The sequence below is a fragment of the Trichechus manatus genome, unplaced genomic scaffold, assembly GCF_000243295.1.
Source record: "Trichechus manatus latirostris isolate Lorelei unplaced genomic scaffold, TriManLat1.0 scaffold00217, whole genome shotgun sequence".
Lineage (NCBI taxonomy): Eukaryota > Metazoa > Chordata > Mammalia > Sirenia > Trichechidae > Trichechus > Trichechus manatus.
In genome coordinates this window covers 1855364-1882118 of record NW_004444153.1, presented here as the reverse complement: position 1 = coordinate 1882118, position 26755 = coordinate 1855364, and the positions used below count along the sequence as shown (strand labels likewise).

The following is a 26755-nucleotide window of genomic DNA, read 5'->3' as shown; positions in this document are numbered from 1 at the left end:
AAGCATGATAAAGATATCCAGGAACAGCTATGACCTTTGCTACCTAGGGATAGCCACTGGGGACTCCTTTGTATATATCCTTCTAGAGCTTTCTCTCTCTCACTCTAACGAATGAAAGAGAGAGAGGGAGATCAAGAGAGACCATAGAGTACGTACTGCTTTTTCATTTTACAATGCGTTTTGACAGTATTCACTAGTCTTTTTGCATTGGCCCCATGCTTACAAATTCTGATGCTCTCCTGGAAAGAAGTATGCCAGGCTCAAGGTCTGGGTGGAAGGATCGAAGAGTATGGGGGTAGGGGCGAGGGCATGGATGACAAGCCAGGCCATCTGAGACTTTTTAAGTGTCTACTGATACGTTTCTTGAGTTTCCTAATCCTAGGTCTGGGAAAGTGGCCAATGACAGTCACACTAACTTCGGGACCAACACTCAGAATAGAATTAAAGCTTTAAGAGCCCCTAGATTTGTGTATCTTTTGTATTAGTTAAGCAATTAAGTAGCAGATGATCCTCTATTATTTCTTCCCAGGTGACAAGAACTCAGGGTTTATCCTGTTAGAACCAATCGTGTAAAATGCGTCAGTTAAGGAGGAGCATAAATCATATGTACCTATTGCTTACAATAGTGTAAATTAATTTGGAAATAGTTCCAGAGATACATTGTGAGCAATATTCTAAATTGAGATATATTTTTTGAAGGATGTTAAGTAGTATTAATAAAAATTTTGAAGCATATTTCCACTTCTAACGTTATAGTCTTAGTACAAGTAAAAGTTCACAAAGGTGTTTGTACAGGAGTGACTGATGCATAGTTTGTAACAGGAAAAAAAAATGAACCTCCTAAATGTCCAGTGGTATGAAGCCACAAATAAATTATGGCATACTCATATTAGGATGCCATGTATTTGCTAAGCAAAACATAGTGAGGTTATAGCTCCAAGATATATTGCAAAGGAAAAAAAGGGAGGTATGGAACATACACAGTTTCTGTCCACTTGTGTAAAAAAAGAAAAAAAGCTAACAATAGTTACTTCTCAGGAATGAAAGGCAGGAAAAAGAGTAACATTTAAAGTTCATGTAATCAATTTTTAAAAACTTTTTGCCTTTATTACTTTTTTTGTTTTATAATTTAATTTTTTTATTAAAATGAGAGCTGAACAGAGAAAGGTTTTATGGGATATAATTCAAATTAATAGTGATTATAGCTGAGGGATGGGTTATAGAGAATTGAATTTGTACTTTCTGTTTTCTGTATTTTTGTAGTATTTGAACTGTTTACAATGAACATACAATATTTGTAGGATTAGAAAAAAATGTTGAACTTTAGAACAGGACAGTATAAGTAGTGATTAATAGCTAAGACTCCTGAATTATACTGCCAGGGTTCAAAATCTATGAGTATAGGCAATTTTCTTAGTTTTCTCTAACCAATAAAAGTACTTGGATCATACATAGTAGATTCTCAATAAAACAGAGTTGTTATTATCATTGTGGTTATCATAAAACCTAAGGTAGAAACTTTATGTTCAGAGCAATTTTGTGTGCAATGCAGATTAATTAGGTTAATAGCAGTGCAACCACTCTCTCTCAATAAGGATTATCTGAAAGAAGTGGATCACAGGATCAGAATGTCTGAAATGTTCACTTTATTATTTTAAATCTGAACTCTCTTATATTTAAATTGTCATTAATGAACGATTTTACTTTCGTGTGAGATGGGAATTATCATTTTTTTTCTAAACATAGTATTGATTCAGAGAGGATTGGTGTTTGCACAGAGAAAATGCACAATTGACTATGTTGCTTAAAGTATCCTTCATAAGGAAAACAACCAACCAACCAAACAAGAAAACAGTCATAAGTCACGTAGTCCAGAAGCTGTTCATTACTCCTGTGCTCCATAGGATTTTCAATGGCTGTAATCTTACAGAAGTAGATCACCAGGCCTTTCTTCCTAAGTGCTGCTGGGTGGACTGGAACCACCACCCTTTCTATTAGTAGCTGAGCACTAATTGCTTGCACCATTCAGGGACTTAAGCATTGGGTTAGAGCTGCATAAAACATTCCTCTTTTTTATGTCTGGATTGATCCTAGGCACTGAGGATGAGCTGGTAGGTATCAAAGGATCACGAAATGAGGAGAGGAGAGATGCAGAGTTTGAATACGAGGTAAGCCTACAGGGTGTGATCCAGTGTAGAATTGAGAGTTTTGATAGGATGGAGGTAATGAGTTTTGAATGAATTCAGATTCTCAAAGAGTTGTCCATTTCTGTGCTTAATAGCTCCTTTTAGCAAGTCACAGTTCTATTTGACAGGCTGGAGAGGTATCAGAGTCCCACTTCCTAAGTACTTCCCTGGTCTATTTAGTATAAAAGCACTAATATTCTAAATGGACTTCCATTATGGCTTCCAGATCTCTGAAGAAAGAGCACTTTGCTTCCAGCCTTACAATCAAGTTGTTCCCTGTAAAGATGCTAATCAGAGTGTTAACAGCAATAACCTGAAACCTGTTGAAAACCAAGAGGACAGCAAGAACACGCATAATTTCTGACTTCTGCTGAGTTAATTGCTCAGCTGTCTTCCGTTGTTAGGCAGTCTCTCACATTAGGAAAACACACTGGCCATCTAGCCATTAAATCTGAATAACAGATTCCATGTTTGTTGAAACAATTAAAGAGCTCATTTGTTCTCGTGTTTATCAGTGAGCATCTCTATAGATGGGATTCCTCTAAAAGTGATTTATGTTCCTGCTCCCGGAGACTGTTTTGGCTGAGGATAAAAAAGTTTAAATTATGAAATTTTAGAGATTATCTGGGATTAGAGCATTCAGTGACTACTTTATTAAGCGTTTTTATGTCAAAATATTTCTCTAAGAGATGAACATGACATCATTTTATTTTTATAAAATTTAGTTAAGATCTAAATCTGACTTTTTAAATATGACCCCATTCCATTAATTTACTAGGTGCCTACTGATTAGTTTTAGTTGGAAGAGGGCCCTTTTTAATATTTGTGGTGCTTTTTTATTTTTTTTTCCTCCAGCCACCAAATGGATAAACTTACACAGTCAGGTTTGGTGGCATCATTTGTAAACATGTTATGTACTGAGATGATTGACTTTAAAATCCTGGCCATAAATACTTGAGATTGAATTCAAAACAGTAAAATATAGATTTACATAATGTAGTTTGAAACTAAATTATTCTACTGCTGTCTTAAATGATGACTTTATAACAAAATTAGAGATAAATGCAAAATTAGGCTTTGCAAGTTTATTTTTGTAATTTTTTTTTTGACATATCCAGTCTGCCTAAAAGCTAGATAAAACAGGTTATCCAGAGATTACCAAAATGTCCTGTTTTTCCTTTGGGTCATTATGTTTCATAAATGGTCGGCTTAGTAGGCTTGTTTTAGACTCATTTTCCTTGGAGGTTATTTTCAATTGTGCCTGACCAGCTTTACAGTTAGAAAAGCCAATATTCATGACCTAAATAGGCAGACACTGTGAAACGTCCCCATTTGGACATGGCACCAAATTTCATCTTCTGTGTATCACCTGATTGTTTTTATAAAGTCAGTGTGAGTTTGTGTTCTTGACAAAGATTGATGGACTAAATGTTACCATTATGATGTACTGTATTATTTATATACAGCAGCCAAATTCTATCTTTTAGCTTGTCCTTTGCTGTCAGCTAAAGAACTGCAATAATCTCTGAAAGAACAATTCACTGGGTTTGTAATTTTTGCGTAACCTAAGAGTATAAAATTCAGTAAGCTATTTTATGCATTTTTTCAAAAAAAATCAGAAGCTGTCGTGTGTCATTTACTCCCTATGCCCCATTAACCCTCACCACCCCAGTCTGGTAGAACCTCAAGTCTGGACCAGCTGTCTGCTCTAGGCCTGTCCTTGCTCCAGCTCTTGAGTTCTAACCAGATGCATGGTTAGGGACATGGACCATTACAAATTTTTGTCTCCAAGCTCAACAGGGCTCTCAGTGCTTCCCTTCATCTTTTTTTCTGTTTCTCCAGGCTGCAAGAAGCCTTCTGTTTTCTGCAGCTGCAGAGCAGGATCTTATATAAGTCTGGCCTGCCTAACTGTGGCTCTTAAGCACGATGGTATATCCCGCATAACAAGCTGTTAATGCTTCAGTCAAACTCTTGAAACAATTGTTAAGAGACTTTATTTCTAACTACCCACTCTTTTACTCTTAAACCACTGCAGACTGACATCTACCTCCACTGCTCTCATGAATGTATCCCCATTCAGGTCACCAAGGACATCATCACCTTTCCTAAAATGAATCAACACTTCTCAGTGTTTCATTAACCAGAGCTCTCAGCAATATATAACACTGGTGCTCACTCTCCCTCTTGAAAAATACCCTTGCTTTAGTTTCTATGACTTCACACACCTTTTCTTCTTCTAAACTTTTTGCCCCTAATTCTGCATCCTTTAAATGGCTTACACTTTCAGCTCATTTTTAAAATGTTAGTGTTTCTCAGGATTTTTTAGTTCGCATTTAAAATGTTGATTGGACACTGATTATGTGCCAGGCAGTATCTGAGGTACAGGGGAGAATTTGGTGAATAAGATGAAATGATTACAAACTTCAGAGAGTTCATGGTCCAGGAATATGTATCCTCTTCTCGGCCACCTTTCTATACACTCTTCCCAGAATTTTTGTTTTCATTCCCATTATTTAATCATCATAAGACTCTAATGGGTATTTGTCTATGATGGGCCCCATTGTATGCCCAACAATTATCACATTATCACAGTTAGTGGCACATAGAGGGGCTTCAGTAATTTTTAGTTGGATAACTGGGTGTATATTCCTCATAGGTAGATGTAAGTAGTCAAAAAGTACTTAGGAATTCCACTATAAGGTTGAATTTTCTGGTGATTTCAAAAATTTCAACTAATTATTTTAATAGGGATTCAGTATATGTTAATATTAAATAGTAGCTATCCTATTCTCCCAAGGAACCCTGGTGGTGCAGTGGTTAAACAGCTTGGCTGCTAACCGAATGGTCAGTGGTTTGAACCAACCAGCTGCGCCGTGGGAGAAAAATGTGGCAGTCTGCTTCCATAAAGATTTACAGCCTTGGAAATCCTATGGAACTGTCCTACTCTGTTGTATAGGGTTGCTGAGAGTTGGAATCAACTCAGTGTTTTGTTTTGGTTTTTTATCCTATTCTCCCTAGTGAACATCCTTATTTTTGATGTGCAGTTCTAGCCTTCTGAAAGGAAACATTTTTTTCATAACTCATAGTGCGCTACAAAGAAAGCTAGTCAGATGAATACCCTCCCTCGTTTGCCCCTCTCTCAACTCAAGGCAGGAAAATACAAACTAACTTCTTCCCTCATTCCTTCCTCTTTTCTTGCCTTTCCCAGGGTCTCCCTCCTTTCTTCCTCTTCTTATTTTCCCCCTATAATTTTTCCTTCTCCTTTAATAAATGAAATCTTTGGAAGAACTTTTTAAAAATACTGAGGTCTGGGTCCCACCCCTGGTGATTCTGGTTTAATTGGTCTGGGCTTCAGGAATTTGAAAAACTCTTCAAGTGATTCTGATACGCAGCAAAGTTTGAGAAGCACTGGGTTAGATCATCCCTAATGATCCTTTCAATTCTAAAAGCTCTAAGTTCTTTTATTTAAGGGACTCTACAGAGTTTTTTAAAATACAAAATACGCCAAAAGATTTTCTTTCAGAATGTTTGTGCCCCAAATATTTTTGTCTTTTTATGCAGTCTGCCTTGATTGAAGCTATGTATTATAGGATGTAAAATTCAAGTAGTCAACATTAAACTATTGTTGCTGATTTTCTTTGAATTCTCTACAGTCCAGGGTGCTGTTAGCATTGAAAAATTATCTAAAAAGAAAAATATCTTCAAAAATAGTGAGATAAACCAGTGGCTAACAGCTGAGGGACATCCTATTTTAAATTAGCATTAGCATGGTTCTGAATGAGTTTAAATATAAGAAGTTTATTTATTTGATTTGTGTCTTCCATGGCTAAACATGGTTACTTTTGGGCCCCATGGAAACCAAAATTAGATGGTCTTTTGTTATAAGGATGCCCAGTGATTTACCAATAAAGTATCAGATCCTATCAATACAGATAAACATTCCTACTGGCATTTTTATCTTCTCATTTTCTTCCCCCCTTCTACTAATTACACGGTGGTATGCAGTATCAACTAGAATGTTTTTTTAAAGAACATATGAAGATGAGTATCAGATCACACTCGTTAACTTACAGATTTTTTGAAATTTAAAGTGGCCACACTCATAAGCTTTAGTTTGTGAGAGAAGGCTTTAAAATAAAAATCCATGTATCAAACTCATTAAAGTGTACAACTGAGATTTCAGTACAGGCAGTCCTCAGATTATGAATGTCCAATTTATGGACAACTAGTACGTAAGAACGGGCTGCTATAAAGAGCCTATTATATTAAAAATTTAAGTTAAATAACACTGGTTTGTAATAACGAATACACACACTGCTTTGTGACGCTCATGAAAACATTGGAAGTGTTTACTGAGTGTTTTATATGCATGGAAAGGTATATACTAAAACAAACATTTGACTAACTGCTGCTAAATAAGAACCATATGTTCCTGTTCTGCCTTACCTACAAATTTGACTTAAAGACAGACTTAGGAAAGGATCTCCTTCGTAACCTGGGGATTGTATGTATTCCATACAAATGGTCTCTCAAGAGGCATCCAAGTAAATTGAGATGCCTGTTGTTGATTCAAAAAGTGACATTTATTTTGCTCTGCACATTTTCACAGGTGGTAAGTCATAGGCTGTTAACATTTTCTTTGAGTTTTAGCCACTGAGTACGCAAATTCTCATGAACTTTATCTCATCTTAACTAGAGTTATTGCTCACTTGTGTGCTAAAGTTGGCTCATTCTGCCAAGTATTCTGTTTATACATTGTTCAAATTCTGACTTGTGCAATTGAAGGCAAAGCTTTTATTTTTGTTCATTTTTTTAAATGAAATGATAGGAGTATAGCTGCCAACTTCAATGGGAGAGCAATAAATTGAAGACAAGGTTGTAATGCACAGATTTGCCTTGTCGTGGCTATGGAGGATGAATTTAAGTGGTCTCTGTGTTTAATTTCCTCATATATAAATATGTATTGTAATACTCTTACCATCTAGTTTGTGGCGATATTGAAGAAATTAAAAAATATATTGTATTAGTGAAGTAACATGCTTGAGTGATATGCTACCACTTTTTTGCTTTTAATTTTACATCCGTTTACAAATTTGTTTACAGAAATGGAGAGGGGGCAAGCATAAGGGTACAGACATATTCTAGGTGGCTGCCTAAAGGAACAGAGAAAACGGAGAAGTAAGCAGTCATCCAGATAAATTCTTAATATATTTATATTACTGTGTAAATGCATTAATACATTCACAGTACTGTGTAAACACATTAATACAGTAATATGTAAAAATATCAATTAATATATAAATACATAAACATGCAAATACAATGTTTTCAGTAGATAGTTGATACGTAAAGGATAAGCTTAGCAGAAATTCCTTTGATTATTATGAGGACAGAGGATCAGATATGGAGATTGAAATTATAAATTAGTTCCTTTTAAAACTGTGTTGTTGACAAAAACAATTAGTGACATTTTGTTATTATGTGCTTATTACACTGGCCTCCTTTCCATTCCTTGAATTCATCATTCTCTTGACTCTCTCTAGAGCTTCACACTTGCTGTCTTCTTTGCCTATAATGCTCTTTCTTAGCTTCTAACATGACTGGCTCATGCTCATTCAAGTTTCGCCTCAAGTGGCATCTCCTCAGAGAAGCTTTATTGACTGTCTATCCAAAATAATCAGTTCTATTTATTATCTTTCTCATCAATCTGTCTTTTTTCTTTTTCCTTTTCCTTCATGGATTTTATTATAGTAGGCGACTACCTTGCTTATGTATCTGTGAGCTTTACATTATGTATCTCCTCCACTACAATATAAGGTCTAAGAGGGCAGGTATCTTATGTGTCTTTTCAACTGTGTTCCCAATGTTTAATTTGGAGCTGGTACACGAATATGTGATGGATGAATCAGTGATTCGCTGATCTGTGAACTAGATACAGATACTAATGTATAAAGAAAACTGAGTACATAACCATCTGAGAGTTTGCATGTCAGTGACATAAATCAGCCATCCTGTTCCCCTTACTCCCAGAGCAGTGCCAACATAGAATTTTCTCCTTTACGTAGCATTAGACATTGTTGCTTAGTTGTAGACTGAGCTCACAGAAAAAGCACAACCACAACCATAAAGGTACAGATTTTAGTTTGTGTGTGTGTGTGTGTGTGTGTGTTATGCAGTGCTATACAATATTCTATAGGTGCATACATACTTTACTATCTAAGTTAAAAGATCATGGATTGCGAACTGATAATTGCAAAGTGAAATAAGACAGTGCCTGAATTACTTTGAACATGAGGTGACTAGCAACGGAAAGCATTAGTGAAGAGAATAAAGCCATCCTTCAGTACCTGCAGACTCATCCCAGTCCGATCCGAACTTTGGAGAGTAGGTGGAAAGAGCAGGTAAACAGTAAGTTAAATTTAGCCTACAGTGATTTCTTGCCTCTGGGAAAAATAATTGCTTCATTCTATTGCCAAAAGGCAAATCAGCATTAGCTGCATTTGCCTGAGTCTGCCATAAACTGCAGATGGAGTATAAAACATAGTTAGATTCAAATTAAACACATCTGTCCTAATCTAAAGTAGGTGAGGCCAGCCAGCCAGGAAACATCAAGTATTAACACTGCTCACAGATTACACTATGCAGTGGTATATTTTAGGAGCCTGCTGACAATAGCACATAGAACTATGAAATCTTGTACTGTCCTATTTTCCTATATTCGGCCTGCCTTCTTGTACTGGTTGCCTTTTAGAATTAAAAAACTCTGCTAATGTATCCACTGGGAAACAGACAAAAACACTGATTTGAAGTCCAGAAGTCTATTGCATTTTAATCAGGATTTCTTACCTGAGTTGATGTTTCCTAAGATTAATTGAAATTACAGGGAAGTAGAAGACTCCTCAGTGCATTCTCTAATTAGACTTGAAATTCCAGACTGTGAGAGTTTATTTCTACTGAAGGTAGCAGCGCACTTCTGTACTATCTACTGAAATAATGAGTGTGGAGAGAAAACAAAAGGCTAAGATATGATGATTTTGAGCAAAATAACTGTCTAACTTGCCCCAACCAGGACACTTTTGAAGTTGTAAGGGGATTGTGGCACCCATGGAGGTGCTAGGCTCTGATATCACTTCAAAAAAGAATATGCCGTTCAGCTGCAAGGAATGCAGTTAGCTGACAACTTCCATCTGCAGCACCTTCAGGATTCCACCTTAGCTTTAGAGCCTCAGTCAGCCTGGGCAGCCCCCATCCAATGATGGAACACGGTGAGGGTCTTCATGCCTGGCCATTTCTGCCATAGAAGGGATTCCTCTAAAAAGGGTACACTTCTCTGAAGCTCCCTCATTGAGTTGCCCAAGACTGCATCCATCATGTTCTGAGTCTGTCCCTGCTCAGTCCTGCTTCTAACTCCCCCTTTCTTTTCAGAGATTTCAGAGCTGCATCACAGAATGAAGGCTTCCTTGCCCATTTCTTCTGCCTCCTCATTTTATCATTCTCAGGCATTACTTCTCAAAAATCTTCTTGCCCTACTTACTTTGTCTTAACCTCTGCTTTCCAGAGAATCCGTCTAATCCAGGGATGCTATTAATAGTTCGGCATGGGGATGACAGGTTTAAACCTGGACCTGTGATCACCCTAATTATATTTGATGGGCTTCTGGTCTTCATTCTCTAGTTCATGTTCAAGGCCATAACTTTTCTTTCTGCTGTCATTGTTCACCTAATACATTTACATGTGGGGGCCTTTATTAATCTCAGGCAGATGTTGACGTACTAAACCCTAATTGAGTAAATTGAATATTTATGTTGTAGTTTTCAGTACTAATTTCCTTCTTTTTCTACTTCGAATGATGTTCCTTCTTTGTCCTCACTTACTTGGTGTGCCACAGAAGCTATCCTCTTCACTCCCTTCCTCCCCTCTTTTGTCCTTTTTCTACCATACTCTAATGACTATCACTGGAATACATCGTTCACATCCAAAATCACCAATTCGTGTTGCAGCAGAACCTCTTCAGTACTGTACCTGTTTATTCAATAGCTTATTGCCCATTTACACTTTGGATGTACCGGAGACTTCTCAAACAACAATTATTTTAAACCAAATATATTTCCTTATGAAAGATGGCTGCTTAATATACAGACAATAGCTCTAGAAATCAACTCAGACTCCTTGCTTCCCCTCAGTTCCCACCTCAGTTTGGTGATAATGTTATCTTGATCCTACATCGTAAATTTTGATCAGACTGTTATCTCATTTTTACCTTTCAAAAAGATACTGACAGTAAATATCAATGATGGGGTAAAATAAAAGATGACTATTCACAAGTTTTAGAGTATATTAGGAAAAAATAGACATAAGCAAAAAGAAGAACAAAACGTACAAGGACAAGTGAGAAAAGACAGATCAGCTAAACAGCAGCTGGCATCTACAAGATATAATGAAAACTGAACAGACAGTCCTGTATCATCTTGATCACAGAAGCATTATATGACTGTCACACACACCTGGTAGAAATAGGTTTCTTTCTACATAATAGGTATACAGATGCCAAGAAAGGTTTCTTAGGACATCAAACATTCCCCATAATAATGGAATAATCAAAGGGCCAGAAATGCAGGCCTCATGAGGTCCTGGGAATATCAGGACTGTGATCCCACATTGAAGCCCCTGGGTGGAGAAAATGGTTAATGCACTCAGCTGGTAACTGAAAGTAGGAAGTGGGAGTCCACTCAGAGGCACCTCAGAAGAAAGCCCTGACAGTCTTCTTCTGAAAAATCAGCCATCGAAAACCCTAGGGAGCACAGTTCTACTCTGAAACACAAGGGGTTGCATGAGTTGGGGTTGACTCAATGGCAACTGGTAGTAGTGGATCCCACATCAGTAAATATACCATGCAGGAACTTCCATGTAGGAGATAGAGGGATCAGAATGAGAGGCTCTTGATTTTGGATAAGTATGTAAATCCAACCTCGTATGCTTGAGAACGTCTTTGAGTACTGCTCACATCTTTCTTTTCTCTCATAGAATTTGCTAATGTCAGTGTAAATAAACCAATATACTCGTTGTTGTTGAGTTGATTCTGACTCATAGCAACCCTATAGGACAGAGTAGAACTACCCCAGAGGGTTTCCAAGGAGCAGCTGGTGGATTCGAACTGTGGACCTTTTGGTTAGCAGCTGAGCTCTCACCCACTGTGCTACCCTTGATCTGTTGACATTGCTACACCAATAGATTCTAGTCTGGGAGATAGAGAAATTTCCCTTTTGGTAGTATTGAAAATGGAATTATGACTGGTATCTTATAAAAAATATATGTTTGGGGTTATTACTCATTTTTATGCGATATGTGAAGCATTTAGATGACTGTATTGCTAGTCTGACTGTATAAAGCTGTGCTGCTTTGTTGACACCAGAGGCAGAGAGGCATGATCCCAGGTTTAACCTTATAATTGACTCTTTCTATAAACTCTCAATAATAACACTTTGCTTTTGTCTGAATTGATTACCAAGGACAACGATTGTGGGAGACTTTTCATTTCTCGTTCTATTACTTAGTATTTATAAACTGGATTGGGATAGTACCTCCATTACTTTTCCTGTCCATATCTACCTCTTGATCATTAGAGGGTCAGGAAAATCCTCATCATATATTCTGTGACTGCCTCAAAATATTTATGCCTAATCCATTGCCCTCAGCCTTGCCTCCCTCCATTTGATCCAAAACAATGTTGCTTGAGTGATTATTCTAAAATGCTAATGTGGCTATATACTTCCCATGCTTGAAGTCCTTTTATGATTCTCCAATACTTAAAGATAGAATCCAAAATTTTTGGCGCAGCATACAAGGCCATTATTTCTATGACCTTGCTACCATTCTGACCGCATCTCTCTGTTTCATGTTCATATCTCTGCTCTAGCTATAGAGGGCAGCTTGAAGTTCCTGGAATGAGCATGATCTTTTTTTTTCCTTTCTACATGTTAATTCCCTTTGCCTGGGTAGTTGAGCATGTACCCACTTCTCTGTCACCTGGGTAGCTCTAAATTCTTTTGGAAGTCTTGTTGACCTCTTAAATTATGACCCCATAATTTAGATCGTGCATCAGACCTCTTATTACTATGCAGTGTAATTGTTCCTGGCTTTGTATCTCTCATATTAGGCTTTGCACTTCTTGATGGTAAAGACGTGTCTTCAGTTTCTTTATGTTTAGCACTTAGCTTAGTGCCTAACATTCAGTGGGCACTCAAGGAATGGAAGGCTTTGAGTGAATGCATAGATAAGCTGAGGGCTGCCTAGATGGCTGGCTAGCTAGATAAGTAAAAAGCTAGAGAGTAAGTCTATTGAAATATCTTTTCTACAGTCCTCAACCTCCCCATTCAAATACACTGTTTGAAGTGCTGCTAGGGTTATCATCCTAAAATACAGATCTGACTGCGTCCAACTTTAAAATTTGTTTAAAACATCAATGACATTTTAGTTTATCAATGACAATGCCACCTTTTACTGTTCCTGATCTGACATATCTACTACACATTCTTCAGTCATTCCCAACCAAGCACTCCATGTTCCAGCCATGCTAAATTCTTTGGTATTCAAAAATACACTCATTCATTCATTCATTCACTTCAAAGCACTGTCTAAGATCTGTCTCATTGTTAATGTAGTATTTTTATCTATCATCTTAGTATGACTAATGACTTGCTATACTTCACTAAAATTTTAATTACTATTTTCATTTTCCTAAAATGGAAAAATGTTCATCTGGGGTAGAGGTGAAATAATTCATTTGACAGTTCTTGTAAGTGAATAAAGTTCCTAAGAAATACAACATAGGAAGTTGGGGGCACAAATGCCTTTTTAAATCTTGAAAAATCTCATTCCTTTTTAGTCCAGGAGGTGATACTTTCATCTATAAAACCAGTTGTCTCACTGCAACCCATGTGTGTCAGAGTGGAACTGTGCTCCGTAGGGTTTTTCAGTGGCTGATTTTTTGGAATTATATCACCAAGCCTTTCTTCTGAGGTGCCTTGGTGTGAATTTGAATCTCCAACCTTTCAGTTAGCAGCTGGGTGTGTTAACCATTTGCACCACCCAGAAACCCCCTTTCACCTTTTATGAATCTGATTCAAATCCTCTCTGTGTAGTAAAACCTCACCCATATTGTCTTTAGCATGCTTTATACTCCAGATTTAATCATTACTACTATGGACATGTCAGGCTGCTCTGAGACAATGCCCTTAAGATTTCTAGAAGCCCTTCTGTTTAGCTGAGAGGATCTTTTAGGTCTCACTTTAATTCTTTAGGAGTCCTCCCTGGTGGCTCAGTGGTTAAGAGCTCAGCTGTTAACCAAAAGGTTGACAGTTTGAATCCACTAGCCGCTCCTTGGAAACCCTGTGAGGTAGTTCTCCTCTGTCCTATAGGGTCGTTGTAGGGTCTCTATGAGTCAGAACTGACTCGATGGCAATGAGTTTGGTTTTTTGGTTTTTTATTTCTTTAGGAGTCCCTGGATGGTACAGTTGTTTAACACACTTGGCTGCTAACTAAACAGTTGCAAGTTAGAGTTCATCCAGAGGCATTTCAGAAAAAGGCTTCACAGTATATTTTCCAAAAAATTAACCATTGAAAACCTTGTAGAGTGCCAACAGAATACTATGCAACAATAAAGAACAAGGATGAATCCGTGAAACATAACATGGAGGAATCTGGAAGACATTATCCTGAGTGAATTCAGTCAGTCACAAAAGGACAAATATTGTATAAGACCACTATTAAAAGAACTCAAGAAAAGTTTTAAACACAGAAGAAAACATTCTTTGATGGTTACGAGGGTTGAGGGGGGAGGGAGGGGGTTATTCACTAACTAGATAGTAGATAAGAATTATCTTAGGGGAAGGGAAGGACAGCACACACTACAGGGGAACTCAGCACAACCGGACTAAACCAAAGCCAAGAAGTTTCCTGAATACAATCAAACACTTCAGGGGACAGAGTAGCAGGGGTGGGGGTCTGGGGACTATGCTTTCAGGGGACATCTAGGTCAATTGGCATAACAAAGTTTATTAAGAATATGTTATGCATCCAACTTTGGTGAGTGGCATCAGGGGTCTTAAAAGCCAGTGAGTGGCCATCTAAGTTGTATCAATTGGTCCCAACTCACCTGGAGTAAAGGAGAATGAAGAACACCAAAGCCACAAGGAAAGTATTAGCCCACGAGACAGAAAGGACCACAAAAACCAGAGACTTCATCAACCTGAGACCAGAAGAACTAGATGGTGCCCTTCTACCACCAATGACCACCCTGACAAGGAACACAACAGAGAGTTCCTGAAGGAGCATGAGAAAACTGGGGTGCAGAACTCAAATTCTAGTAAAAAGACGAGACTTAATGGTCTGACTGAGACTGGGGGTCCCCAGAAAGCATGGTCCCTGGACTCTCTGTCAACCCAGAACTAAAACCATTCCTGTGGCCAACTCTTCAAAGATTAGACTGGACTGTGGGGCATAAAATGATACTCGTGAAGAGTGTGCCTCTTAGCTCAAGTAGATGCATGAGACTAAATGGGCAGCTCCTGTCTAGAGGTGAGATGAGAAGGCAGAGAGGGTCAGGAGCTGGTCGAATGGACATGGGAAATGATAGGTGGAAAGGAAGAGTGTGCTGTCACAGTATAGGGAGAGCAATTAGGGTCACTTCACAATGTATGTATAGGTTTTTGTGTGAGAGACTAGCTTGAATTGCAAACTTTCACTTAAAGTGCAACAATAAAAAAAAAAAGACAACCTTGTGGAGTGCAGTTCTACTCTGATACACATGGGTTTGCCATGAGTTGGAGTCAACCCCCCATGACAAGTTGTTTTGGTTGTTTATTAAAGTAATTCTTGAATTCAGAGATATCTAGGTTAATCTTCTTTAACAAATTAGATGCTTTATTCACATGTAATGAAGAAACCCAAAACTGAATTATTAATTTAAAATATGAAATGTTTGAATTATAAACTTTAATTTTTTACCATGTTATATACCACCTCTCTTAAAAGCACATTGTTTCAAATGGGTCTTGCATACCTTATATGTATATCTCAGTAGAACAGTGACTTACTTTCTCTAATGAAGATCAGTGGGTATGAGAAATAGTATATTTCAGTGTCCAAGACCAAATAAAAGTAAATTTCTGTTTCTTTAACCCTCAGGTGATATTTGCGATCCCAATCCATGTGAAAACGGAGGTATCTGTTTGTCAGGATTGACCAAGGATTCCTTTTCCTGCGAGTGTGCAGATGGCTTCACAGATCCCAACTGTTCTAGTGTTGTGGAGGTTGGTAAGTGCAAGATTTAAACATTTCCGTAGTTATCCTTTTTGTTTTCAAGTGACTGACAAATTTGATTGGGGTTCATTTTGAGTAATCCAAATAAGATTACTTTATGTTACTAAATTAGTTTACTGCAGCACAGGACTATCAGTTTTTGCCTTTACTAGCTTATACTTAAATTATATTTTTATGAATTGTATCCTAAAATAAATCATTGTTTATATTTTTAGTTATTCACATTATACTTAAAGGCACTACAGATAAGACTTGGATGTAATAAATTCCTTTTATCTCTAATAATAATATAAATTTAATATTTTATTCTTCCTGGAAAATAAACCCCACATCAATCTATTCAAGTTAGTCACTGTATATGAAATAGGAGTTATTTTAATTATGCTAATATCCATTAATATTTTATAGATGTTCTAATCATTACTTTTCTGAGAATATAAATACATAAAAGAACAAAATATTCCAACTACAATGATCTTTAAAGTCTTTTCAAAAACTTTGCTTTGTAAACATTAATCAGATTCGATGATCACGTTGAAAATGTTTTTTCATCTTTAAAGTACTTCTTTGGCATGCATAGTTATGGATTCAGGATAACTTCCATAATTTCCAAATAACTCTCCATTAAGGAAATAGCTGTACTCTAAAATAATTTAACACTGTATAAATTTTCTCTCTGAAGGTAATTCCGTGATTAAGTTTGAAAAAATTTCTGTGTTTTTCCACATCAGTATCAAGAAGAGTACAAAATAACTATATATATTCAGTACAAGAAAACCAAATATGATTTGGATTGAAGTTTTGCCAACCAGCATACAGACTGGAAAACTTGAAGATTTCAAGGACTTTGAAAAATAGTTTTGAAGAAGAAAAATAATAGTGTAGGGGTTAGTTTAAGTTACCCATCATTATACAGATGTGCCTAACCAGGTATTTTATGCATATAGCTATTACTTGAATGAATGAAAAGATTATTAAATAAAACCATTAACTTGCCATTATTGGCCATGAAAAACCAAAAAAACCAAACCCATTGCCGTAGAGTCGATTCTGACTCATAGCGACCCTATAGGACAGAGTAGAACTGCCCCATAGGGTTTCGAAGGAGCACCAGGTGGATTCAAACTGCTGACCTTTCCGTTAGCAGCCGAACTCTTAACCACCACGCCACAGGGTTTCCTATTGGCCACTAGTTATTGGATTTTAGTATGTTATATTTTTAAAAATCTTTTCCTCCTGTTTTTTATATTACCTTAGTATAATTCATTATTTCTGAAAGAGTCCATTATGATATTACCGAAAGATAGTTTGTTCATTTAATTCATTTCAAAGACAATTCTGTCTTTTATGTTATTATAACTTGATATTTTAGGGAGATTGATACAGTGCCATAGAAATAAAACTGTAGTAACCCTTTTGGTCCAGTCTCCAAATTATGTAAGTTTTTCAGAGTTCAAATATGAGAATTGTATCTTCAGGAAATATTTTTTTTTTTAATTTCTGAAGAAAATTATAGCCATAAATATTCCTAACAGGAAGGTATGAGTAGAATTCAAATTTAGTGTTTCATTTTCATCCCATTAACCCCAAATTGACAGTGCCTTAAATTTTTAGTATGTGATGTTTTTGTCACTACTCTGGAAGAACCAAATTTGTAATTCAAGAGACATACATTTGAGTAATGAAGAAACCAGCATCTTCTAAGTGAATACTTTTAGACCATATTTTTAAATGTTAATTCAACATTCATCATTTATCAGGAGAGTGATATTATGGGCAGCAACATTTAAAGCACATTGCTCTAGTCCATTCATTGCAATGAGATGTTGGGGAATCAAATGCTTACAGAGTAAAATTGTATTCAGATGCATTATTTTATATTACTGCAACACCTCACATATTGAGAAATAGGGTTGTTATATCACCTGAAGCGATATGCTTTTACTACCTATTTCATGCAGTCCTAACCTTTTATAAGTTATATTTAGGAATTTTTGGAAGAAATAGGTCCAATTTGCATTTGCTTTGATAGGGTCGCTGTGAGTTGGAATTGACTCTACAGCAACAGGTTTGGTTTTTATAATTTAGCATAGGATGTTGGTTAGACCAGTTAGTTCTAATGTCATATATTGCTTCTATAGCATTAAAATATTAGAAAACCAATGCCCTAAAACTTTAAAATGCCCATAGTTACTTAAATACAACTTTTCTATATTTTCAAATAATTTTGTAAAGAGTGAGAAAATAAGGGGAAGTTAAATACAATTTTTGGGTTAGATATTTCTTTAGGACAAGCACTTTATCTTACTTGCCTTTTAGCTAGCTCTTTCTCAACCCTAGATATTCTTGCATATAAGGACATCATTAATATTTACTGAATACTAGTACTTAATGGCAGTGGCTTTAATATCTAGAGAACTTTTCCTTAGGTTTTTTTTTTCCTTCATATTTTTGAAACAAATTATTGGGACAAGATATTTGAAACATTCAGTCATTAAAGACTCTCTTGCCTTTTCATTTTAAAAATCAACCACTTTGCCAGTATATTTTTTTCTTGTAAGATAATTGTTTCCATGTTATTAGGTAGGACCCATGCAGAAAGCACAGAGTGCACCGAGATTTTATACAAACAATCAGTAGGTATTTTAAGATACTATATTAAAAGACAGCATAAAATTTGAGCTGTCATCATAGGTATATGTGTACTTAATACATTGATCCCCTCAAAGATGGAGAAGCGTGTAAGTTTTCTTGTAACCTTCTGAACCATATAAATTTTATGATTATATGAAGTTCTAATCCTCTTTATTTTCGATTTCCAAATAAAACAATTTTGTTTATATTTGCTTAGAAAAAGTTGTGTTTTGATCCCAATTTAAAACATTATTTTTACTCCATAAATGCTACAATCAAACATATACTCTTCTCATTGTAGCATATCTGGAAAGGAGAATTTCAGATGCATGCTATTCTTAGTGATAAAAATCCCTTCATGATTTTAAACCTGAACCTCATTACTTTCAGTAGCCTTGTTAATCACTCTTGATGATACCTATTTCAAATAGCTTCTCAGTCAGTTTTGTACTTTTCTCTTTCCTCCCAAAGCATCTAATGTCATATAACACAAAACACTTTACCATATTTGCAATCAATCCTCACATCACCTACATTCCCATATTATGTGTGGAATCTTAGAGAAATTGACTTGCTCAGGTTTGTGCACTTCATTCAGTAGAGAATATTGCTTTCCTTTGGGCTCTCTTGTGTCTACTTCAATATCCATCTCTATCTCTCTCTTCATATACATTAACACAGTTTAGTCTCCTTAGCCTCTTAGAATTTTTAAGATTCACTTTTGATATCCACAGAAAACAACGATAACACATCACTGAGCAAAGGAAAGAAAAAGTCCTCATTTCACATCCTCAAATTTTAAGACATCAGCCAGGTTAGCCAGTGTTTGCACAGATGTGCACTGGACATTGCATCCCTCTGCAGGGGCTTGTAGGCAAACAACCTTGTGGCTAAGCCCCAAGTTACTTCCCAGTTACGTACTCATGTTTCTGGATGGTGCTGTGAAATTTGAAGCCAAACGTTGACATTTATTTCATACAGAACTTTCCTATTACCAGGGAACACTATAGAGTTTATATGTGGAAACTTTGTTGTTGTTGTTGTATGGAAACCTTGGCAATTACTAAATTGTTCATGTTTGGTGGCATAATTCTCTGCATGCAATCCGAGCAATCCAGTAAACTAGTAACAAGTAACAGATTTTTACAACTCAAATAACCAGCATATTAATGTAATCAAGGGGGGAAAAAATGAGTGATCAGCATCTTTTTTTACTATGATAAACAAATTCACACAAATTGCTATCTAACTAGGAAAGCAAATAAATAAATACATAAATATGGTGGGTGTTATGAAAGGAGAAGCATAGGGACCTAACCTGGCTGCCAGGCCATGCATCCACCACCATCACCATTTGCCACTGAGTCAGTTCCAACTCATGGTGACCCCATGTATGTCAGAGTAGGCCTTTCATCTGAGGCACCTCTGGGTAGATTTCAACAGCCAACCTTTCGGTTAGTAGCTGAACCCTTAACCATTTGCACCACCAAGGAACTCCAGACTTACCTAAAAAAAAAAATTCTAAAAATAATTTGAGTTTATCAGGAAGAATGCTAAAAGTATTACAGACAGAGGAAATAATGTGTAGAAAAGTCATGATATGAGACAAATGGTGGAGAAAAAGCATGGTGAAGTCTATGAACTGAATGATGAAGGTCACTGTGGCCAGAGCTTGAAGGGGAGAAAAGGGGTGGCCAGCAGTGAGGCTGAGGATGCCAGATTCTGCAGAGTCTTGCATGATGTCTTGAGGACTTGGACTTTACACTAAGAGCAATGAAGAGGATTTGTACTTTTGGAAGATTCCCATCACTGCAATACTAAAATATATAGGAGCGAAGTAAGGCAGGGGGACAGTTTGAACACCACTGCAGCAGATCATTTTACTGGGATCCACAATCAACGCCCATGGAAGCAGTAGTCAAGAAATCAAACAACACATTGCATTGGGCAAATCTGCTGCAGAAGATTTCTTTAAACTGTTAAAAAGCACAGATGTCACTTTAAGGACTAAGGTGTGCCTGACCCAAGCCATGATGCTTTCAATCGCCTCATATGCACGTGAAAGCTGGATAATACATAAGGAAGAACTAGGAAGAACCAATGCCTTCGAATTTTGGTGTTGGTGAAGAATATTGAATATATCATGGACTGCCAGAAGAATGAACAAATCTATCTTGGAAGAAGTACAGCCATAATGCTCATTGGAAATGAGGATGGCAAGACTTTGTCTCACATATTTTGGACATGTTATCAGTCCCTGGAGAAGGACATCATGCTTGGTAGAGTAGAGGGTCAGCAAAAAAGAGGAAGACCCTCAATGAGATAGACTGACACAGTGGCTGCCACAATGGGCTCAAGCATAACAACAATTGTGAGGATGGTGCAGGACCAGGCAGTGTTTCGTTCTGTTGTACATAGGGTTGCTATGAGTCGGAACTGACTCGAAGGAACCTAACAACAACAACAGCAGCAGATTAAGCCAGACATGTTCTTGGCCTATATCAGCATATTGCAAGGGGATGGAGAGAGTAAATAAATATAGAATACAATATATACTTATTGGTTGTTTATGGAGTATTGAAGAAGAGGGGCTTGGAGAAGCGGGGAGTAAAGAAGAAGCATCCTAGTTTCTGACCTGAGAAACTGGGTGTCATTGACTCAGATATTGTAAATTGAGAAGACACAGGTTTGGGAGGCAGAAAATGAGTACAGTATTTTACATATTGAATTTGTGAAATTCTGTTTACCTATAGCTAAGAAGTCAAGAATCAGGTGGAAGCACATGTTTGGAAGTCATGATCATGCAGATGGTTTTGAAGCCCAGGGAACAGATAAATCTGCTACTCTGTCCTCATGTTTTCATTTCATAATGCTAAACTGGTTACATTTACCCCGGGATATAAAGATGGTCCTACAAAATAGAAAAAGAAGAAGAATTGTGAAAAGAATAGAGGACCTAGAGATGGAAACATCAAAGAAGGCCATCAATATTTAAGGAATAAGTAGAGAAACCTTAATTTATTAAAATAAAAAAAAAAGTCTAAGAAGGATTAGTCAGGGTGATAGAAGAAAAATCAGGAGAGTGTTGCTTCCCAAAAGTTATGGGTAAAATGTGTTTCAAAGACTGACTGATCAGCAATGTCAAATACTGTGGAAAATTTGAGAAAGATAAGGATTTACATTGATTGCTTGTGATTTACGGATGATATTGCCAGCATCAGTTCTGCTGGAGTTGTGGGGAAAGACCTAGACTTTTCATGGAATAATTAGTGGAAGGTTAAAAAAAAAATAAAAAAGAAAAGCTAAAACAAACACCTGTGTATTCATTTATTTATTTATTAGTCAGACATTTGTTGAGCATCTACTGTGTGTCGCATATTCTTGGCATTGAGGATACAACCATTAAAAAAAAAAGGGGGAGAGGGGCTTTGTCTTCATGGATCTTCTATTCAAATGAAAGAACTAGGCAATAAACAACCACACTTATGATAGGTTCTATAAAGGAAAATAAAGCCAAATGTGAGGTAAAGTGAGAGGAGGTATATCTTTGGATAGAATCATTAGGAAAGACTGAGAAGTTGATGTTTGAAAGACTGAGAAGTTTTTGTTTGAACAGCGAGTGCAACTGAAACAACTTCATTGTGCAGGGATAGAGGGAAAGGACAGTAGCTGAATGGGAATTAGGGTCAAGGAAGACTTTTTCTTTAAGATGAAAGACTTTGCAGTGTCATTATGATTCATAAATCTTATGTAAAACCTTAGCCTGTGTTTTATTATAAGCTATTTAGATGACTCATAGAGAAATTTCAATACTATTTAGCATACATTTAACTTATTAAAACTATCAGCCTGAAAACAAAGGATGTAAACATTCAAATTTGGTAGTAGCATAAAAGCAATCATCACTTTTGGAAAAATAATTCAGAGTGCTTTTAAATTTAAAGTAGTTCAGTACTTTTATTCAGGAATAACAAAGTCAGTGTGTCATTTCATTTATAATTTTCTCTCTTCATCCTCTCAGTAGTTGCATTGGCTTCTGACTAGGCTTTCTTATTTAGAAAAAATAAATATGAAGGTGTTTTATTCTGAGTCATCCTCTCATATTCTATCCATAGCACCCCCTCCAAATCTATTTCTCTTCAGTAATTGGTATCCTTTTTCTGTCATGAATTCAGATACTGTTAAATTTGTGACCCTAAATCCCATTACTGCTAATCTGTCCTACTGGTTCCATTTTATTATGAAAAACTGGTTATATTTACCCCAGAAACATAAAGACTGTCCTACATTTAAAAAAAAAAAAAAATTACAAGTTTCACTGCGTATTTGCTTCTATGAGTAGCCATTCATTTTTCCATTCACAGATCACTTCTATACTCTGTTTATATTTTAGAAGGTGATCGGTGTCAGAATACCAAGTAGTATAACAGAGGCTCTGTTGAAAAGATTTCCTGTTAGTGATTATGAAATATCAGAATGTTAACAAGCTTTAAGTAGATCTCTTGGGTGGTGAGAGCCTATTTTTAGATCCCCCTACTTTGGTTACCAAATGAGGGATTTGGTAAATTTCAGTTAAATTATTCACGTAGTAAATGAAATTATGAGCAGCTATTAGGATTGCCCCCTCTTTAAGATTACTTCTTAGAGTAAAGAAGGATAGCTCATGATTGAATCCATCTCTCTAGAAATTCTCGTAATGTGAACTATTCTGCATGAATTAAAATAATATCTCAAAAACTGATAGCTGTAGGTGATTGCTAAGAAAGTTTACAGTCAACTTGAGTCAATGGGATTTATTCTGAGTTGTAGTTACCTACTTTTCTAATAATAAGGACTTAATATGTCTTTATACAAACAAATAGAAGTTTACAGTTAAGATGATAGAATTAATAGTTTAACGAATAATTGTATTTATTTTGCATATATTACAGAAAATTGTTTTGTCTTTTATGTATAAAAATTTCTACAATATAACTTATAAACCCATTATCTGATTGATTTACAACTCTATTTTATTTTTAAACTCAGTGAGTAGAATTTGTTAGCTTGCAATTCAAAACAATAGCAACTGTATGGTAACTTTAGAAAAAAAAAAAAGAACTACAAGGGATTTTGAAATTATCAAGTCCAGAAACCCCCACATTCCCAGTCCAAGGACCAAAACCAGTTTATGGTAAAGCTTTTATTTTTAAGAAGGGACAGTGTAACACATTCCAAAAATTAGATGTACGCATTTGAACCACTGTCTTTTCTTCTGAGCATGTACCCTTCTTATTAATTGTGGATAATACCTTTTCTGTATGAAGTGATTGTGGATATGAATCAGTAAGTTCTCTTTGTGTAACAAATTTTCAGCATGCAGTGAATTAAAACAACAGTCCTTTATCTCAAAATTCTGTGAGTCTGCTAAGTGATTCTTTTGGTCTGGGACATCTCCATAGATCTTTGCTGGACACTGTCAAAGAGAAAAATATTAGTCTGTTAAAAGAAAAGAGTTTTATTGAGGGAGATAAAGTTCATGAATCGGGCAGTACAAAGCAAAACCACAATGTGCTCTGAAGCTCAAATGGTGCAGAGGGTTTTTACGTAATAAGTACGTGACCACAACCATACCTTGCTTAACATCAGCTAAGTTATTTCTGAACATGACATTTAATAAGCTCATCATGTGCTATTGTGAGATACATCTGTGCTAACATTTTTCCTGGAATTTTCTCAGACCTTCCTGGAACATGTCATGCTGTGGTCACAAAAACAACTGCCACATCCTTGAGCAAACATGACCACATTTTTTTAAAGTTGTTTTGTAGGGTACAGGTACAGTGGACAGTTACAGGGATCAGATGGTGGATTCTTAAAGCAGAAGTTAAATACGTAATCATAATGGAGATTAACTCAGACCTAAGTTCAGCCATCTTTTCATATCAGGCACCTGAAAATTTTAGATTACTCTCACACATTACCCCCTTTTGATCAGGAATCTTTGTGAAACAGATTCCTTGATCAATGTTAACTCTTCCCTTTGCCATTTCTAGGAGCCTCATCTTCAGGGTGAGCAGATTCTTAAGTCTACTTTAGGGATAGTAATTGCCTACAAAGGAGTATCACTTCTTCTGCAAGGGCTTAATCATAGCATTGATGTTGCATACCGGAGTGTGAAAGAGATATAGGGCCACATTCAAAACGAACAACTTGACATTCTTAGAGGGCTGGACTTGAGGAGTGAAGTCAAACTCATCTGAAAAGGTAATATATATTTTTTTAATTTATAATTTTCTTCATAGGAGTAGAATTTCTGGCTTGATTAAAGGCAGTAGACATACATTTCATCATGCATTTACCTAGTTTAATAACAGCGAACATAATGATTAAAAATGATTATTCCAGTTTTTAGTATTGAACAAAGCCAGGAGCCAGTGCTAGAAGGTTGCCAACTAAAAATCTAAAAAGGGAGAATCAGGCAGGGAATTTATGGAGCTTAGCCAAGTAGCTTGCTGAAGAATTCTATCAATGTCTTGCTCCATTTCTCCAGTGGCATTTATCCAGGTGAAACATGAGTTATTAGCGACAGCACAGATTCCTTCTTGCTGTGCTAATAGAAATCTAAAGTATTCTGTTTCTAAGACTACTTAGCAGGAGATTCTAGACTTCTGCTGAGCTGACATCCCATCTGTGGTGTCATCAGTGATTTGAGCCATTGTAGCAGACAAATTACAAATAGACTTTTCATTCTGAGGAAAAATAAGGCCTACTTGAACCTTCATGGTAAATAAACTACCAGGAAATAAGACCATAGGCGTGTATTAAGGCCAAGAGCATAAGGATAGCTACAACTATTAAGCAAAGTCCACAAAATTCATCAACATGCATAGGGCCTTGTTCCGTGATCTTGGGATTAGCTGTTTACCTCAGATGTCATCTCCTCTGGCAGCAGGGACGTTTGTAGGTAAGTTTAAATCTCCAAAGGGCTAACTAGTCCAAATAAGGAACAGGGTCCTCTTTAATTGTGATAGATGGAGCCAAGGTTTAACCTCTTTAAGTTTAGCTTCATAGGGATTGGTGAGAAGAACTAAATATAGTCCTTTGAGTCAGAATCGACTTGATGGCAACAGGTTTGGTTTAGTTAAAGAGTTTTTTAATTGATGTCTCTTCCAATATACATATTCTCCCAGAGCTATGTTAGGCAGGCTTCAAAAGTCAAATTTTTGTTCATTAAAGATTCTCTCACCTCTGAATGATACTCTTCAGAATATTGGGTTAAAGATTGGATACTTTAGCAATTCAGAGTGTACAATATTAAGGTCAGTACAAGTAATATAAGGAAGGACCATACGCCTACCAGCACTGTTTCTGTTGAAATATTTTGGTCAAGCCTTTTCAGTGAATCAGCAAAGGAAAACTTATCTGCATATGACAACTTAAAAATATCAGTGGTTAACTTAAAATAATTGTTCTTAAAAATGAAAGACCTGATAGTAATTAATTACACAACTAATACAAAGCTAAATAAAGTCAATTAAAGAAAAAAGACTTTAGATGAAAATATCTGTAAACATAATGACTAACCTTATTTTCAAAGAGCTTTAGATATAACGTATAATAAACTGGAAACATAATATTAGTCAGGATATACCAAGAATATACTGAGATTATCAAGTCTCTAAACATCTAAATAGTAAATAAAAAATTCCATAGGTAAATGATATGAATTCCCTAGTTAGAACTATTGGCTTTGATGATGTTAGATTCAAAGGAAACAAAGTTGTGACCAAGTTAGCAATTGAAATAATAAAATTATGACATAATATTGTGTGCTTTTTGTTAAATATCAGGCAGACATCATTGACATATAGATTTTAACTTAAAGAAAATTTGGCATTTCTCCTGATTTGACAACACATTTCATGTAACTCATAACATATTAAATAAACCTTTTTAGCATTTTTTTCTTTATAAAAGAGAAGCAAATCTTTTGTCTCTTTACACAAAGTTTTGAAATTGTTAGGAGTTTATCATAGGTCACTGAGAAACAATACTTGAGTTATTTAACCAAATAACTTAAAGGTTAAAACCTTGTTTTTTTCCCAAAACCATGTGGCTTAGTTTTTGACTCAGGAATTTATTCTGTCAAACCCTTACCTTCAAGGCAGATTGCACAGAGAATAAACTAATGCTTCAACCTAGTAATCAAATAAAATTTTGTTATCTTAACAGTGAGTAACATAGTTCTTTCTTTATTTGCTATTAAAGCTCCTAAAAATTGTCATAAACTAACCCATCAAACTTTTGGGTGCAACAAATAAGGACTTTGACCATATCGAATAAATTTCCTTTTAATAAACTTTTAAAATTTCATGTCTTTGTTACATATTTCTTACAACTGTTTTAAGTGGCAAAAATGAACAGTCATTATTAGATTAAAACATATATAACTGTATTCGTTCTCTGTGACATAAAAAGATCCTATAAACTTCAATTATAATGAGTATCCATTAACTCAATTTAATATCAGTAAGTTACCTAAAAACCTTGGAAATTAATTTAAGGCCTGTGTACTACAAAACATAATTATTGCTGAAGTAAAATTCCTTTAAACAGTCTCTATTTCTATCCAA

The 26755-nt window shown here is 36.0% G+C and overlaps 1 protein-coding gene across 2 annotated transcripts in view; it reads left to right on the top strand.

The window, feature by feature from the left end:
* Positions 1-26755, top strand: part of EDIL3 (EGF like repeats and discoidin domains 3) — a 517953-nt gene that overhangs the window by 146290 nt on the left and 344908 nt on the right. For both annotated transcript variants that reach the window (XM_004388844.1, XM_004388843.1), the window contains exon 2: positions 15372-15500. In XM_004388844.1, the coding sequence (XP_004388901.1) occupies positions 15372-15500 (129 nt within the window). The remainder of the gene's footprint in view (positions 1-15371; positions 15501-26755) is intronic.